The sequence below is a fragment of the Amphibalanus amphitrite genome, unplaced genomic scaffold (genome assembly GCF_019059575.1).
Source record: "Amphibalanus amphitrite isolate SeventyFive unplaced genomic scaffold, NRLGWU_Aamphi_draft 000723F_arrow, whole genome shotgun sequence".
NCBI classification, from domain to species: domain Eukaryota; kingdom Metazoa; phylum Arthropoda; class Thecostraca; order Balanomorpha; family Balanidae; genus Amphibalanus; species Amphibalanus amphitrite.
The window spans coordinates 2,262-20,574 of NW_024882217.1; the positions used below are offsets into that span (position 1 = coordinate 2,262).

General features: G+C 47.7%; 1 protein-coding gene across 1 annotated transcript in view; it reads right to left on the reverse strand.

Moving 5' to 3' along the window:
- Positions 1 to 2,735: 2,735 nt before the first annotated feature.
- LOC122365224 (cGMP-specific 3',5'-cyclic phosphodiesterase-like) overlaps positions 2,736 to 18,313 on the reverse strand; it is a gene marked incomplete at its 3' end in the record, with an annotated part of 67,431 nt that continues 51,853 nt past the window's right edge. Inside the window, exons 14-15 of the mRNA XM_043336228.1 lie at positions 3,064 to 3,243; positions 2,736 to 2,889 (exon numbers count right to left, since the gene is read on the reverse strand). Coding sequence (XP_043192163.1) covers positions 2,736 to 2,889; positions 3,064 to 3,243 — 334 coding nt within the window. The remainder of the gene's footprint in view (positions 2,890 to 3,063; positions 3,244 to 18,313) is intronic.

Below are 18,313 nucleotides of genomic sequence, written 5' to 3' on the forward strand. Positions count from 1 at the left end.
ACCATTTGAACATTTATGAAGTAGTTTTGGTGACTTCGTAACATGTTACGAAGCTGTCAGAGGCGGTTGACACGTACTACGAATACCCGTCACGACGCCTACTGGTTGACCTGACCTGACCTGACCCGACCTGGTCTAAATGCTTCAAGACATCATCTGTGATCAAAACTAACACGATATTCGTGATCAGCACCCCGAAAAACCCCTTAGCAGCCACACTTTACGACTTTCTAACAGGTCCCGATTTTCCCGACTTTGGGTCATTGACCTGACCTGGAAGGTCAACCAATGACCTAGGACCTTAAAATTGGGTATCATCGGCTTCCTCTCGTCACGGGCAACACGCTCGTTTTTTCCGCGAAGCTCTAGCTCAATCAGGGGCCAAACGGCAAGGGGGGGGTCCAACCGACCCCCCCCCCCCTACACATTAGAAGCTGGCAAACGCCGTACACATGCGAGGGTTAAACTAATGACGTAAGATATTGTTATTCTTTTGAAAAATGAATAAAACAAAGATGCAAGGCGCACACCGCTCTGGGCCATATAATACCGTTTCAGCTTACGTTTACGTCATTAAATTCAACGCTACAAAGATGATATTCACAAACAACCGTATCGTAAAATTATGTGAGGCAGAAAAAATGAACATTCTTTTAAAAAAAAACTCCAGACTTTTGAATTTCCAGTTTGATTTTTTATTTATTTTCATTATACTCGAAGGTAGAACGCCTAGCTCATTTGTTATTTGAAATGACGTCACGAGTTCTATTTAGATACTGAATAATCATTTTACGGTAAATATCCAAGGCCATTACAATTGATATTTCGCTTCCCATCGCTTCCGCAGGGTGTTGAATATTTTTATACTTTTGTTTAGGTATATCTCAGTTTATTTTATCAAATATTTCTTTCAATAGATTGAAATACCTTTACCTAACCAAGCCACATGTGTCAGACAGTCAGTATCATCTTTTATTGTTTATCAATCAATTGTGGTAGCTGGAAAGTGGAAACTGGAAAGCCTCATGGTTGTCTAATGCAAGATTGTCTTATCAATATCATTATGTAGATTCTAACATGAATTGTGATGTGGTAGGTACCTAGTTATGTATTGTTCATTAGTCATTACTTTGACTTACCTCTATGTTAATTGTTAATGCAAACTTTTCTGTTGGTAGGTATGTGAACTGTGAACAATCTTCATGTCACTCAATTCTCTCAAGTTGTGACCGTCATGAGCCTCCTTTATTTTGTATTCTGTATAATGTAACTGGATGCCTTTACTAATATGTCCTTTGTATAAGATTGTTTGTTTCTAACCATACTTTGGTATTCATAACTTCTTATGAAAGAAAGTTGTTAACATTTTGAGCACCTATGAGCTATGATCCCAATGGATCTCACGACAAAATTGGGGAGCCAGATCTATGATCCGAGTGGATCTAGCGACAAAATTGAAGGGTCAGATCTATGATCCCAGTAGATCTCTCGACAAAATTGAGGGGTTGGATCTATGATCTGAATGGATCTCGGATCGGATCTCAGATCCATTTTTCCGGATCCAAGCACATGTCTGGAATGGGGCCCTGCTTTTTAGCCATGATTAATAGGTGTTCGAATCATCTGAGTTGCTGTTAGCTCTCGACGATAGCTGAAACGTATTGATAAATAGACATTTGACGTTGAGCATACCTACACACACGTCTATCATGAGTTGATTATGCAGTGACCTGATAAGCATCGGGATTGTTAAAAACTTTTTTCATATACTCTTTGAATACTCAACTTTATTATTCGTGATGAGCACAAACAGTCAGGAATATAGCCCTGCCGAGTTAAAATGGCATGGTTTAAAGTCGGTCGCATCTTAGCTGAATGAAGAAAAGCGTGAGCTCAATCTCAATATAGATCTTCTGGCGACTCTCTCTCTCTCTCTCTCTCTCTCTCTCTCTCTCTCTCTCTCTCTCTCTCTCTCCTCTCTCTCTCTCTCTCTCTCTCTCTCTCTCTCTCTCTCCCTCTTTCTCTCTCCCTCTCTCTCTCTCCCTCTCTCTCTCTCTCTCTCTCTCTCTCTCTCTCTCTCTCTCTCTCTCTCTCTCTCTCTCTCTCTCTCTCTCTCTCTCATTTCACATACTGTCTCCCGGACCAAATGCATGACCGAATTATCACCTCAGATTAAAGGGACCCTCCCACCTTCAAAAAAGTTAATGAATTGGCATGAAGGTGATGTCGCTTGGTTCAGAAAGAGCAAAAACGAATATCTACCAAATTTCACCGAAAAATATTCACCGGTATTTTCAAGATATTAGACTTTTACTTTTGTTTACTTTTTTGGGATCTTCGCTGTTTCTAGCGACTTCATTTTGGAAGTGCGGCGTTTGCGGCAGATGTTGCGCGCGCAAATAGCATATACCACCACTGCTTCACAAAGATGTTAGTATAAGGTTTTAAAATCGTGAGATCATCGCTGACGTCACAAATTCTAAGGGGGCATCCCAATGCATTAGCCCCTTAGAATCCGAAAACTGCAAGCTTGAAATTCCATATCTCCGAATTAAAGCATTTTTTCGATGTTGTGGTGAGTGCCCAAACCGGTATTTGCAGGCCATGGCCACCAGTTTGGCTATCTCAACTCAAAACTAATGTTAAGGTGGGATGGTCACTTTAAATAAAATGGGACGGCTATTGATATAGCGCGGAAGGGATATAAAATCAAAGTAAAACGATGTTGTACTCACGCTTCTTGTTGTGTGGCTCGTGCCAGTCGGGTTGTCCGTTTCTGACGACCTGCAGAAACTGGGGCTTTGTTTTGAAGTATTGCTCTAAGTCCGTGGACAGGATGGCCTGCTGCACCGTGTCCATCACTTGTCGGTAATCCTCGGGCTTCAGCACCTAGAAATAGACAGAGGCACACACACAGCGGTCTGTAACAGCGTGGTCTAATGAACAGCGTGAAATTTGTTGAATACGAGTATCCTTCAGCGGCTACCATTGTTTGAAAGTTAGGTTCAAAACTCCGATGTTTTCATTTTCCCAAGAAATCATTAAGCTATCAAAGCAACCCACCTGGAAGATGTTGTTGCCCTCGCTGTTGAGAATCATGACGCACTGGTCAAAGTGGTGGTGCTCCATGGTGCTGGTCGAGTAGAGCATGGCCAGCGGGCTGTCTGTCTTGGACTGGAAGGCGTTGTTGGTGCCGCGGTGGTCCAGGTCGTGCGACAGACAGGCCACCATCAGACCCAGCACCTGACAACAGACCGTGAGTCGCTCAGTTATTGAGCTGCCGTCACGTGACCGGAGGTGCGTCAGTTGTGGACAGGGGCATATAAAATCAGCTGCGCTATCTGAACTGTGTCATCTTGTGTCACCCGTGTTCTAATCTCAGCTGTGTCGTTCGTGTGTCACCAGTATACTGAGCTGTGTCACCCTGTGTCACCCGTGTACTGAGCCGTGTCGTTCGTGTGTCACCCCTGTACTCAGCTGTGTCACCCTGTGTCACCCGTGACCAACACAGCACTGTGCTGGGCACTGAACTGCAATTACCCGAGGAAGACACGGCAGGTTGGCGCTCCCAGTAGGCGAGATGCGTTAGCATGGTAGGGCATTGGCTGTAAGCATCGCGAGACTGCCGTATAAAACATTTCAGACTTTCTGTGCGGGCGCCTCTCCAGCACGCGCCGTGTCTCGGATTGGATTGTGTCCCGGAGCGTCCCATATCCCATTGGGGAGGTGCGGCACAGCCCGTGATCATATTACGACATACGGCTCGTCCCGACGACCGCCCGCTGCGAAAATGGGTCCGGCCAGCGGGTGTCGAAACCCGGAACTACAGACATTGGTCGGAGTCCAGACTCCAGATTGCAACCGCCCGGAAACAAGGTTCTGGAATGATTATATATCACGCTAAGAGATAGGGGGGGATCCGTGCTATCGTAAGTTATATCGGACGTGGCTGCGAAACTTCTCTCGGTACGAAACTTCTCTTGATCGGAAGAAAATCGGAGGGATAAAAAGAAAGAGCGGAAAATCGGAGCTACGTTGTACGTAAGTTGTTTCGCAGCGTTTAAATGCCAGTTTTACTACGATTTAAATGCCAAGCAGATCAGCTGACCTCGTAGTACCATGTCGATAAGGTCGAATTCCCCATACGTCTATAGTGTAAAAGTGACCCCTATTGCAAATGGGCTGTCAGGGACATCTCCTCCTCTGTAAATTTGGAGGGATCATGTGTCGGCATTCCCACGTTCGTTTCGGAGTCCATCTGTTCCATTTGGAGCCCGTCAGTTGGCGTCAAGAGTTGGCGCAGCGAGCGCCCCGAAGACTGCACGTCTGCGCACGAGGCTTCGCGATGGAGGAGTATTTTGACGAAATCGCCCTCGCTGCAGAAGAAATAGAGGGACTTGTTGAGAAAGAGGAGGCCGCAGTGTGCCGACGACTTTAAACTGTACGCCAACGCCAAGACCAAGGCAATCAGGGGGCGCTCAGATGATCGGGAGGTTTCAATTGATCAGGGACCCACCAGGTGACCAGGGAACCCTCTGATAACCAGCTGGGCCCTTCCAGTAACCAGGGACTCCTTCAATAACCAGGGGCCCCTCAGTAAACGTGGGCCACTCAGGTTACTGCAAGAGACAGGAGTCCCTTATAACCAGGGACCGGCAGGGTCTCTCAGGTCCGTTTTTGACAAAGCTGTTATTGACGTCATATGCGAGCCCTTTGCCACCAGCAGAGGGCCCTTTCAAGCCTTTTTAGGGCCGTTTAACGTCTCTTGAGTTTCCTTTGAGGCTAAGGGCCTCTTCAGCAGCCGAGGGGTCTTTGAGGCCTTTTTGAGGGCCTCTTAACGTTAGCTGAGGACCGTTGGACGCCATCTGAGAACCGTTTGGGGCCTTCTGATGGCCAGTAGATGCCAACTGAGGGCTCTCTGACACCAGCTGAGGGCACGCTGACACCAACTGGGGGCCTCCTGACACCAGCTAAGGGCGCTTTTATATTTGACACGAGCTCAGGGCCCTTTGACGCCCTTTGAGACCTTCTGAGGTCCGTTTGACGCCAGCAGAGGACCCTTTGGGGTCATATCACATATGATGGCCCTTTGCTGCCTTCTAAGCGGCCTTTGAGACTTTTTGAGGGCCGCTTGACGCCACCTGAGGACCGTTGCGGTTGGACTCCAGTTACGGACCGTTTGAGGCCTTCTGATGGCCATTTTGCGCCAACTGAGGGCCCTCTGATACTAGCTGGGGGCCCTCTGACACCAGATAAGGGCCCTTTAAGGCCTTCTGAAGTCCGGTTTACGCTAGCGGAGGGCCCTTTGAGGCCAAATGAGGGCCCTTTGAGACCTTATAAGGGCTCCTTGAGGCTTTTGAGGGCCGCGTGACGGCATCTGAGGACCGTTGTACTCCAGCTGACGACCGTTTGAGGCCTTCAGATGGACTTTTGGCGCCTGCTGAGGAGGGCTCACTGACACCAGCTGGGGGCCCTCTGACACAAGCTAAGGACTCTTTAAGGTCTTCGGAGGGTCGTTTGACGCGAGCTCAGGGCCCTCTGACGCAGGTTTAGGGCCCTTTGACGCCCTTTAAGGTCTTCTGAGATAGGTTTAACGTTGGCTGAGAGCCCTTTGAACCCATCTGATGGCCCTTTGAGGCCATCTTGTGACCCTTCATTTGGCCATCTGAGGGCCCTTTGACACCAGATGAGGGCCATTTGACGCTAACCGAGGGCCCTTCGAGACCATCTGAGGACCCGGTGACCCCATCTGTGGGCCCTTTGAGGTATTTTGAGGGCCATTGAAATTTCACCACAATACCCCTGGCTGCGCTACTGGGCATTTATGGACTCGTATGGGCCTGCTGGGGAACGAGATGGGCCCTCCCGGTCTTTTCAATCATTATTTCAGTTCATTTTACATGGTCTTCGGCGGTCTAAAGATTAGGGGCCCAACTCGAATGGGGGGGAGGCCCGTGTGCCCTCTCCTGTGTGCGGCCTTGCCGACACTACACCGCTTCCCCTCCCTCCGCCATAAACGCACCGCTGCACTGTTGGCGCCGACAAATACGGACCGGCGCCGCAACCGGCTCCCCCGCGGCCTGCCTCGCGTTGACATAGCCCTTCCCGAACACCAGTGTAGGGGAGAGTGGGGTAATTTGGCCGCTTTTTTAGAAAACGATGTAACTAAAAGTCGACAACACATTTCTGCATTTTCTCAACGCTGACAGGTGTGGCATACATTTTACTTTCTTAGACAGTAAACTTGAAATGATAGAGTAACTACTTATATTGAGATTGTGACGTATTACAAAGGTCTGCAAAGCGGCCAAATTGCCCCACTAGCAGGGTTATTTGGCCGGGGGTGTGGGGCAATTTGGCCGGTGTTGGTTTGAGGCCATGATTTTTGTTATAGGCGAGTCATCTTCACATTCAGCAATGACGCGTGTCCTACGACGCATTTGAAGCATTTTGGAGGTTGACTCAGTCGTCACAGGGGTCGAAAATAGTCAAAATAGCGGCTCTAGATGCGATGACAGTTTTTTTACGAATAGCTTTTGAAGTAATCAAGCTAGGCCAAAACTAAAAGTACCATCGTAGTTCTCTCGTCATTCTGCATCGAAACATGTATGTGTTGACCTCGAGAGGTCAAGGTCAAAGGTTAGCTTCAGGTCACGTTACCTCAGGTCGCTTGACCTCAAGGTTACGTGAGTTCAAGGTCATCATGTATATCATTTGATGCGACTTGACGAGCTGAACACAATGATACCGTTTGCGCGGCTGTATCTTTTTTCTGTAAGTATTTATTAGCAAAAAAGCGTTAGGTAACCTTTGATGACGTCACATGCCTTACAGCTGTCCAATAGAAAATATGGCATCAAGGTAGTCAAAGTTGGTCATGAATTATGTCCTTTATGGTATAATTGACCGTGACAACTCGGCCGTCCTATAGCATAGTGACTCTGAGCGCACCGGCCAAGTTGCCTCGCTAGTCCCGGCCAAATAACCCCACATTGCCATTCTGAAAATTTTTGTCTATAAAGTCGTCATGCCTGTACAGAACTAGATGAAATTGCTCTTGGAACCGCTGAACACTCTCAAAAATGGCGCTATAATGTTGGAATTCGTTTACAGCCCAGATACTACATGTTATACAAATTTCTAAGCGGAAGTAAAAGTTACCATTTTCTAACGAAATTCACCTTTTATTTATTTTGAATAAAACTAAGAGGGGGAAAGTTTTGACATTTGTTCTCGAGTAAGTTCTGCCGACGACAAATGAATAGAGACTAAAGTTATTTCATTCACTTTTATCAGCTTTCGTACAGGTGGGGGCGGCCAATTTACACCACCGGCCAAATTACCCCACTCTCCCCTAACCCCCACGCGGCCTAGGTATCGCCGCGCCCACCTGTCCGCGGCGCAGCCTCTGATGGCGTATCGGATCATTGATGGTGCGATACATGTTTTGGTCAGATTTTCGCAAATAACGCGAAAAATTGCCCAAAACACTTTTTAAATTTCAAAATTGAAAAAAATAGTTACAAAAATGACGTGAAAGTGACCGTTTTGAACAAGTAAATTTAAAACGCTCTAGCGCAGCCATTTTTGAAGAAATCGACTTCAAATTTTGCACACGTGCTCATCAACCATATATGTTTAACATATATTTCGGTTTTGTAAAATTTTTGAAAATTTCTTATATTTTTCTCTTGAGAAAGAGGTAAAGCTTCGCTACGATCGGCCTTCCGATCGACCGAGAAGATTCGTAAAGTTAGTTCGTTTATTTATTTATTTATTTATCCATTTGAGTAGGATTGCGGGTTTTTTGAATTGCTCAGTTTTTGCAGCGAGCTTTTTCTCTTAGGGCCTGCGAGATACCCGCGGAAACACATATCTCTTCAGCATTGCGCGCCACACAGGAATGCGGCTGATTCACGTGCTTTTGTGAGCGAGGTGCTTCCCTCCGGGAGAAATTCGCCGGCCACCGGCCGGCCGACGGCTGGAAAATTCCACCGGCCGGGCCGGCGGCGGTGTGCAATGTGGGCAGGTGCTGCCACCTGTGCAGTCGTCCGGCCAGAGCCGCCGTGCGCGGTAGTTCCGCGTGCGGCCGCCAGAGGCATGTCGCCCCGCGCGTCGCTTCAAACCTGACGAATCTACAAAAAGTTTAATAACTTTAATAAGAGAGACGATAAAGCCACAATTCCAACGCTGAATGTTGAGCAAAAGCAAAGGGATCCAACACAACCATCTGTATTTACTGTATTTACCCTTTTCAGTCAGCGATAAGCCCCAGCAATCGCACCGCTGCAAAACTCGCAAGCTGTTCACCGTGCAGGGTATTGCATTATAACCACCCACCGGCTCTTTCGACGTAAGTGTAATCGCTTAATAGGTAGGACGCAACAAATAAGAGAAATGATAGGTAGGTGAATTAAAATACGAATTGGAATTAAACAAAACTCAAATTGCAAACAATTCATTAAAAACAAATCAATACAAACTGCGACCAAGGGAAAATTGAAAAATCTTAAACGACGTCTGATTTAAACGTCGGAAAGGAACAAGTTCTTTGCGGTATTTAGACAAGTAAATACCAAGTATTTTAGAACAAGTTCTTTGCGGTATTTAGGCAAGTATATACCTTTGGCAGGTTTTCAGTACATTAGCAAGTTTTCAGTACATTACCAAGTAGCAGGTGATACAGCAAGCTGGCAGGTACTTTGGCAAGTTCAACAAGTTTTTCGTGAATATCTAAGCTTCTAGACGTCCGATTAACACGGGACGAACACCAATCGATCCCAAATTTTCTCCCTCATACTTTGATTGCCAAAGCGACGCGGAGCGAGCCAAGATATCTTGTTTAATTATCCATTTGAGTAGGATTGCGGGTTTTTTGAATTGCTCAGTTTTTGCAGCGAGCTTTTTCTCTTAGGGCCTGCGAGATACCCGCGGAAACACATATCTCTTCAGCATTGCGCGCCACACAGGAATGCGGCTGATTCACGTGCTTTTGTGAGCGAGGTGCTTCCCTCCGGGAGAAATTCGCCGGCCACCGGCCGGCCGACGGCTGGAAAATTCCACCGGCCGGGCCGGCGGCGGTGTGCAATGTGGGCAGGTGCTGCCACCTGTGCAGTCGTCCGGCCAGAGCCGCCGTGCGCGGTAGTTCCGCGTGCGGCCGCCAGAGGCATGTCGCCCCGCGCGTCGCTTCAAACCTGACGAATCTACAAAAAGTTTAATAACTTTAATAAGAGAGACGATAAAGCCACAATTCCAACGCTGAATGTTGAGCAAAAGCAAAGGGATCCAACACAACCATCTGTATTTACTGTATTTACCCTTTTCAGTCAGCGATAAGCCCCAGCAATCGCACCGCTGCAAAACTCGCAAGCTGTTCACCGTGCAGGGTATTGCATTATAACCACCCACCGGCTCTTTCGACGTAAGTGTAATCGCTTAATAGGTAGGACGCAACAAATAAGAGAAATGATAGGTAGGTGAATTAAAATACGAATTGGAATTAAACAAAACTCAAATTGCAAACAATTCATTAAAAACAAATCAATACAAACTGCGACCAAGGGAAAATTGAAAAATCTTAAACGACGTCTGATTTAAACGTCGGAAAGGAACAAGTTCTTTGCGGTATTTAGACAAGTAAATACCAAGTATTTTAGAACAAGTTCTTTGCGGTATTTAGGCAAGTATATACCTTTGGCAGGTTTTCAGTACATTAGCAAGTTTTCAGTACATTACCAAGTAGCAGGTGATACAGCAAGCTGGCAGGTACTTTGGCAAGTTCAACAAGTTTTTCGTGAATATCTAAGCTTCTAGACGTCCGATTAACACGGGACGAACACCAATCGATCCCAAATTTTCTCCCTCATACTTTGATTGCCAAAGCGACGCGGAGCGAGCCAAGATATCTTGTTTAGTTATTCATTTGAGTAGGATTGCGGCTTTTTTGAAACGCTCAGTTTTTGCAGCGAGCTTTTCCTGTTAGGGCTTGCGAGATATCTGCGTGCACACATATCTCTTCAACATTGCGCGCCTCACAGGAATGCGGCTGAATCACGTGCGATTGTGAGTGAGGTACCCCCAGTTGGAAGATTCGGCTGTAGAATATGTAGTTTTAAATACGTAGTTTGACGTACATCTCGGAAAAGTGAGATACGGCCAGAAATGAGCGTGGGTCCCTCCGTTCTGAAGATTCTGATCGACGCCGATTGAAATAATTCGCCGTGCATATCTCGGCTTATTGACGACCGATTGACACGGGATAAACACCGATCGATACCAAATGGCTGTGGGGGGGGGGGATAGAGTGGCAAGTTTTCCTGCCCGACGAACCCGGAATTATCCCGAGGGGGTAGGGATGGGAGTAGAGTCGGGGGAACGGGGGGGGGGGGGCGAGTACAAGTACCAAGCAAGTGCCAAGTACTTTTACAAGTACCAAGCAAGTACCAAGTACTTTGGCGAATACCGAGTACTTATGCAAATACCAAGCAAGTACCAAGTACTTTGGCAAGTACCGAGTACTTTGGCAAGTAAATGCGGCTGAATCACGTGCGATTGTGAGTGAGGTACCCCCAGTTGGAAGATTCGGCTGTAGAATTGTAGTTTTAAATACGTAGTTTGACGTAGATCTCGGAAAAGTGAGATACGGCCAGAAATGAGTGTGGGTACCTCCGTCCTGAAGATTATGATCGGCGCCGATTGAAATAAGTCGCCGTGCATATCTCGGCTTATTGACGACCGATTGACACGGGACAAACACCGATCGATACCAAATGGCTCTGGGGGGGGGGGGGGGGGGATAGAGTGGCAAGTTTTTCTACCCGACGAACCCGGAATTATCCCGAGGGTGTAGGGGTGGGAGTAGAGTCGGGGGAACAAGGGGGGGGGGCGAGTACAAGTACCAAGCAAGTACCAAGTACTTTCGCAAGTACCAAGTACTTGCACATCTCTTCAACATTGCGCGCCTCACAGGAATGCGGCTGAATCACGTGCGATTGTGAGTGAGGTACCCCCAGTTGGAAGATTCGGCTGTAGAATTGTAGTTTTAAATACGTAGTTTGACGTAGATCTCGGAAAAGTGAGATACGGCCAGAAATGAGTGTGGGTACCTCCGTCCTGAAGATTATGATCGGCGCCGATTGAAATAAGTCGCCGTGCATATCTCGGCTTATTGACGACCGATTGACACGGGACAAACACCGATCGATACCAAATGGCTCTGGGGGGGGGGGGGGGGGGGGGATAGAGTGGCAAGTTTTTCTACCCGACGAACCCGGAATTATCCCGAGGGTGTAGGGGTGGGAGTAGAGTCGGGGGAACAAGGGGGGGGGGCGAGTACAAGTACCAAGCAAGTACCAAGTACTTTCGCAAGTACCAAGTACTTTTACAAGTACCAAGCAAGTACCAAGTACTTATGCAAATACCAAGCAAGTACCAAGTACTTTGGCAAATACCGAGTACTTATGCAAATACCAAGCAAGTACCAAGTACTTTGGCAAGTACCGAGTACTTTGGCAAGTACCAAGTACTTTTGCAAGTTCAGCAAGTTTTTCGCCAATATCGAAGCTTCTAGACGTCCGATCGTCACCGGAAAAACACCATTCGATCCCAAATTTTCTCCCGAATCTTTTTATGGTCAAAGCGACGCGGAGCGAGCCAAGATATCTTGTTTAGTTATTCATTTGAGTAGGATTGCGGCTTTTTTGAAACGCTCAGTTTTTGCAGCGAGCTTTTTCTCTTAGGGCTTGCGAGATAGCTGCGTGCACACATATCTCTTCAACATTGCGCGCCTCACAGGAATGCGGCTGATTCACGTGACAAACTCGGTGGCGGTCCCTCCGTTGCGGAGATTCGCCGCCGACCGCCCGACGACGGGAAAAACTGCCGAGTCTGCCGGCAGCTGCTGCCACCTGGACCGCAGTTGGGGCGGCCGGACCGGTGGCTGCTCGAGATATCTGCGTGCACACATATCTCTTCAACATTGCGCGCCTCACAGGAATGCGGCTGAATCACGTGCGATTGTGAGTGAGGTACCCCCAGTTGGAAGATTCGGCTGTAGAATATGTAGTTTTAAATACGTAGTTTGACGTACATCTCGGAAAAGTGAGATACGGCCAGAAATGAGCGTGGGTCCCTCCGTTCTGAAGATTCTGATCGACGCCGATTGAAATAATTCGCCGTGCATATCTCGGCTTATTGACGACCGATTGACACGGGATAAACACCGATCGATACCAAATGGCTGTGGGGGGGGGGGGATAGAGTGGCAAGTTTTCCTGCCCGACGAACCCGGAATTATCCCGAGGGGGTAGGGATGGGAGTAGAGTCGGGGGAACGGGGGGGGGCGAGTACAAGTACCAAGCAAGTGCCAAGTACTTTTACAAGTACCAAGCAAGTACCAAGTACTTTGGCGAATACCGAGTACTTATGCAAATACCAAGCAAGTACCAAGTACTTTGGCAAGTACCGAGTACTTTGGCAAGTACCAAGCAAGTACCAAGTACTTTTGCAAGTTCAGCAAGTTTTTCGCCAATATCGAAGCTTCTAGACGCCCGATCGTCACCGGAAAAACACCATTCGATCCCAAATTTTCTCCCGAATCTTTTTATGGCCAAAGCGACGCAGAGCGAGCCAAGATATCTTGTTTAATTATTCATTTGAGTAGGATTTCGGGTTTTTTGAAACGCTCAGTTTTTGCAGCGAGCTTTTTCTCTTAGGGCTTGCGAGATATCTGCGTGCACACATATCTCTTCAACATTGCGCGCCTCACAGGAATGCGGCTGAATCACGTGCGATTGTGAGTGAGGTACCCCCAGTTGGAAGATTCGGCTGTAGAATTGTAGTTTTAAATACGTAGTTTGACGTAGATCTCGGAAAAGTGAGATACGGCCAGAAATGAGTGTGGGTACCTCCGTCCTGAAGATTATGATCGGCGCCGATTGAAATAAGTCGCCGTGCATATCTCGGCTTATTGACGACCGATTGACACGGGACAAACACCGATCGATACCAAATGGCTCTGGGGGGGGGGGGGGATAGAGTGGCAAGTTTTTCTACCCGACGAACCCGGAATTATCCCGAGGGTGTAGGGGTGGGAGTAGAGTCGGGGGAACAAGGGGGGGGGGCGAGTACAAGTACCAAGCAAGTACCAAGTACTTTCGCAAGTACCAAGTACTTTTACAAGTACCAAGCAAGTACCAAGTACTTATGCAAATACCAAGCAAGTACCAAGTACTTTGGCAAATACCGAGTACTTATGCAAATACCAAGCAAGTACCAAGTACTTTGGCAAGTACCGAGTACTTTGGCAAGTACCAAGTACTTTTGCAAGTTCAGCAAGTTTTTCGCCAATATCGAAGCTTCTAGACGTCCGATCGTCACCGGAAAAACACCATTCGATCCCAAATTTTCTCCCAAATCTTTTTATGGTCAAAGCGACGCGGAGCGAGCCAAGATATCTTGTATAACTATTCTATTTGCGTCGGTTTGCGGGTTTTTTGAAACGCTCAGTTTTTGCAGCGAGCTTTTTCTCTTAGGGCCTGCGAGATAGCCGCGGAACCACATATCTCTTAAGCATTGGCTTCAGTCACAGGAATGCGGCTGATTCACGCGCGATTGTGAGTGAGGTACCCCCAGTTTTAAGATTCGGCTGTAGAATATTTACATATATAAAAATCAAAATGTCTGTACGTATGTATGTAACGCGTCCGTCACGCTTGGCGGGCTATTGCTCCGGAACGGTGCGGGCTACGGAGGTGAAATTTTTGCGCCCAGTCGGACGCGTGCATCTGTTTGTTGTATTAAATTTTCGTGGGGGTGCGCTCGCCGGTTTGCACGTGGCGGGTGCATCTTTGCGGAATTTTGGGCCGCGGCCGGCGCCGATCAGAGAGCACGCGCCTTAGGCTCAGTTTCTTCGCTTGCAAAACTGGGTGAAATCAGAGCCGGAAGGTCACTGACCTTTGGCAATGAATACCGGAACAGGGCACCGCCGGCCAAGAGGAGACGCCAAATTTATTCTTGCAATAGCTCGGCCGCTACTGGGCCGATTTTAATCAAAATTGATTTGTTACGCTGCGCGTAATGCTGGACACCTAGTGTAGTTTTAAATACGTAGTTTGACGTAGATCTCGGAAAAGTGAGATACCCCATATGCTTAACACAGAGCCGAGCGGCGGCTGACAGGTGGCCGGCTCTCGGGAGATCGGCAGCCGACACTCGAAAAATCGACAACCCGCCGCTGAATGCGCGTGCGGCAGTGCTGAGCCGAGTCGTTCCCACGGTCTGGCGGCCAGCTGGGTGGGGGCGGGGTGGGGAGTGGGGCGGCCGATTGCCAGCCGCTTCTCCACGGGCAGGTGCTGCCACCTGCGCAGTAGTTCCACTGGCGGCCGCCAGGCCCGTGCGGCAAGCGGGCCGTGCGCGGTAGTTCCGCCAGCGGCCGCCAGATGGATACCGCCGCGCACGTCGTGTCTAACCTGATGAAGCTACAAAAAGTTAGATAACTTTAATAAGAGGGACGGTAAAGCCACAATTCCAACGCTGAATGTTGGGCAAAAGCAAAGGGATCCAACACAGCCATCTGTATTTACTGTATTTACCCTTTTCAGTCAGCGATAAGCCCCGACAATCGCACCGCTGCAAAACTCGCAAGCTGTTCACCGTGCAGGGTATTGCATTATAACCACCCACCGGCTCCATCAACCTAAGTGTAATCGCTCAATAGGTAGGACGCAAAAAGCAAGTGAGAAAGGATAGGTAGGTGAATCAAAATACGAATTGGAATTAAGCACAATTCATATTACAAACAATTCATTGAAAACAAATCAAAACGAACCAAGGCCTCGTCTAACATGTTAACTGGGGGGGCCAATCCCCCGCACTCCTCTCTCCAGCCCCCCCAGTCGACCTGAAAATTGATCACTGGGGGGGCCAGCGAAAGACAAAAATTACTACTTATTCTACATCTTTTCGCCGAAAGTGAAACGATTCTGCTACCTTTTCAGGTAGGTATTGAGCAAGGAAATTAGGTTTAACATATTGTCAATAGGCATGAATTCATCTCTATCGCCTCTATCGTTCGAGACAACAGCGTCCTCTATTGTTACGAGGCCCAACTAGTTTCATCACCATGGAAACGCTGCTTGTTAGTCTTCTTCCGGCAAGCGTCGCGGAGCAACGGATGCTAGCAGGCCATACTGTATGTGAGAGCGTGAAGTGTGGAGTGTGAAAGCTGAAAGAGAAGATGGACATCAGGAATTTCTTCCGTAGAAAGGTGTGTAACTGTGAAGTAGGCTCTACCCCTTAACATGAAATTTTGCAAGTCCTGGACGATTTAATCTTTTGTCGACGTTCGGAAATAATTATCGGTCGTAAGTGTCTTCTAGTTCGCATTTCTTTTCTCGCCAGAGCAAAAAAAAACAAAAAAAACTGGAGATTGCAATGTCCTTTCCGTATAACATCAGTCGGCAGGAAAGAGGTCGGCAGCGACCTACATCAGTCGGCAAACGACAGCAGCCTATACTTCTGCCATGTTTTTTTCCGTACACTAGTGCACTAGTGTAAATCCGCTGGCTCGTTGCATCAGAAAGAACTAAGAAGGCCCAGTTAAGTTAACCCCTTCACAATCCTATTGTAAATGAAACCAGCCTTTCTTTGCTCCTCTCCTGTAGGATGTTCCTGCTCCAGATTCTGACCGAGCTGAACCGACGAACAAGCGGCCACGCTCATCTGACACCAGTCAATCTGGTAAGTCGCGGGTATTTGGCAAGGCAGTGGGTTCAGATTGTTGAAGTTGATATCGTCTCATCTGTTAGCTTATAAAACATCCAAGGCTGCGAAGTGAAAGAAATTGAAATCATTTTATCACATGAAATCGTCACACAACTTATTTCTCCGGGCAAATTATTACTTTCTCTTCAAATTTCCGAATCAATGCATGTATAGCGCAAAGGTAAGCTCCTCCATCTGCTGCCGAAATGATGTTTTAAATTTCGGATGTCGTTTGCGTTCTTCAGGTGAGGAGTTTGCGTTGCGTTCAGCTTCGCCCGCCTTGAGTGTCTAACCTGTAGTAGGAGAGTGAGTGAGTGGATCCGTCAGACCGTCACCGGTTGGCTCCTTTGAGCTTTGCGACAAAAAAAAAACACTAACAACAATAACAAGAGCATCACGATAAGTATTAGCCGAAAATTATTGAAGGATGCAACACATTTTATTGAGGTTTTGAATCGTTACCGGAATACTTTATTTGCAAGTGCAGTTTAATCGATTCCTATTCCAAACGTTCTGCTTGCGTGGGGTGAAACAGATTCCGATTTCGATTCCTGGGTTAAACTGTGACCCCGATTCCGTGTCAAACGGATTTTTCTGGAATCAGGATATACCTATTTCACTGGAATTGACTACAAACCTGCTCCGCTAGGCTGCTGAATAAGCTGATGACGCTCTATTATCAAGGTTCAAAATGCCACCAGTTTAACTTTTTTTCGATATACCTAGCCCGCACATATCCGTATCGTCTTAGAGCTACGTCTACTGGTTCCAATTGAAGTCATGATGCTCCCCTGAAGCCGCAGCTTTTGAAGAGCTGCGGTTCTTCAGGCGCGTGGTCTTCTTCATGTGTAAACAAAAGCTCTTCAGAAGTGTGGTGTTATTCATATGTAAACAAAAAATAATGCTCTTTTCATAATACGGCATTTTTATTTATTAGGGGAAATCTGCTTTCATTTTTCTAAACATAAACTTAGTCGGAAATTTTGAATGGAATAATTCACAGGACAGAGACCCCGCTAAGCAAAGCTTGTTACGTTGGCCATTCCCTCTACCCTCCGATCGCGCAATTTCTGGTCAGGTCTGTGGCAGAATTTAAAGCACAAAGTTTAACGTACACACATAGCCGAGCACGGCCAGTCTAGGACTGTCTCATCGCCAGCTCCGTAACGTGTCGTGTGCTAATAGTGACGACACGGAATGGGCGGTGGTCTCCGATTAGAAAAGTGATGTGCGCCAACTAGGGATTTGTGATGGCATTAATGAGGAAAAAGTGAGCTGGTGCCGTGCTCTGATTATGCTTGAATAGTGTCTCAGCTAATAGAAGTAGGTAAAAAACGTCACATAGGTTTCATGTTTGTCTTGATTTGTGCTTTCATGTGATATAACTTTAACGTCAATGTCGAGTCTGGCAGCTATCTGGGAGAGCTCTAAACGTGGGTCATTTTCTATTGGATTGCATTACAACCGTCCGACCCTTAGTACCAGTGACGTACCAGTGACATACCTCCTATATAGGACCTTGCGGTCGGTCCGTTCACTGACTTCGACTGGCTGCGGCATGCCACCAACCGCACCCGTCATCATCATCATCATCATCATCATCATTGTCATCATCACACGCAGCCCAACACTGTACAGATTGAGCTATGAGACCGGCTAATCCTGATTTAACCCTGATGTTATTTCCAATACCTATCCAGTCCAATGTCCCACCAAACCTTCTCTTGCAGGTCCTTCAGTGTCTGCTTCATCGGACCCGACTCCCGCTGAACCCGTGCCAAATCCGCGAACTGTAGAGACTTCGGCTTCATCAAGTTCTGCGGAATGGTACAAAGGCAAGAAGCTGGATACCGCGTGGCTTCTGCAAAACCATCCCTGCCTAACGGAGACCAAAGCGAAATTAAACAACAAGATGCGATCATTTATGACCTGCGAGACTTGCAAAAAACATGAAACGGCGGCTACAAAAAAAGCGGCGAACGGCAAGGTGTACATGGCTGACAGGGTCCGTATCGGAGACAAAGAGCGTTTGCAGCGGGTAGTTGATCACCTGCTGGGACAACCTCACGCTGCCGCCGTGCACGAAGAGGAAATGGAGAAGATGTGGCTTGAAGCCCCCGATGACCATCCGTGGCACAACATCACAAAGAAAGCAAATGCGCAGGTCGTCGGTCTACTGACCCACCTGGCGGTTGATGTGTATAACGATAGTCTCTTCGAGACGCTGGCAGCTTGGTCGTGGCCCGCCCGATCTCTTGCTAACGTGCACGCTGAACGCGTGCTGACGATGGAGGCAGACAACCAGCCGTTCAGCCCTCTGACGCCTCCAGCAGCATCCCTACACTACCGATCGCCGGACACCTACAAGGAGATGCTCGATGTAATCAGCTCTATGGAGCGGGATCGACTCGGAGAGCGACTGCAAAAGTGCCTCTTGTATTCAATCCAGGTGGATGGATCTCTGGATCGAACTCAACGCGACAACAAGTTTGTGACGGCGCGAACACTGAGTAGCGATGGTACATTGGAGAGCGTCTTCCTCGCTTTGGTG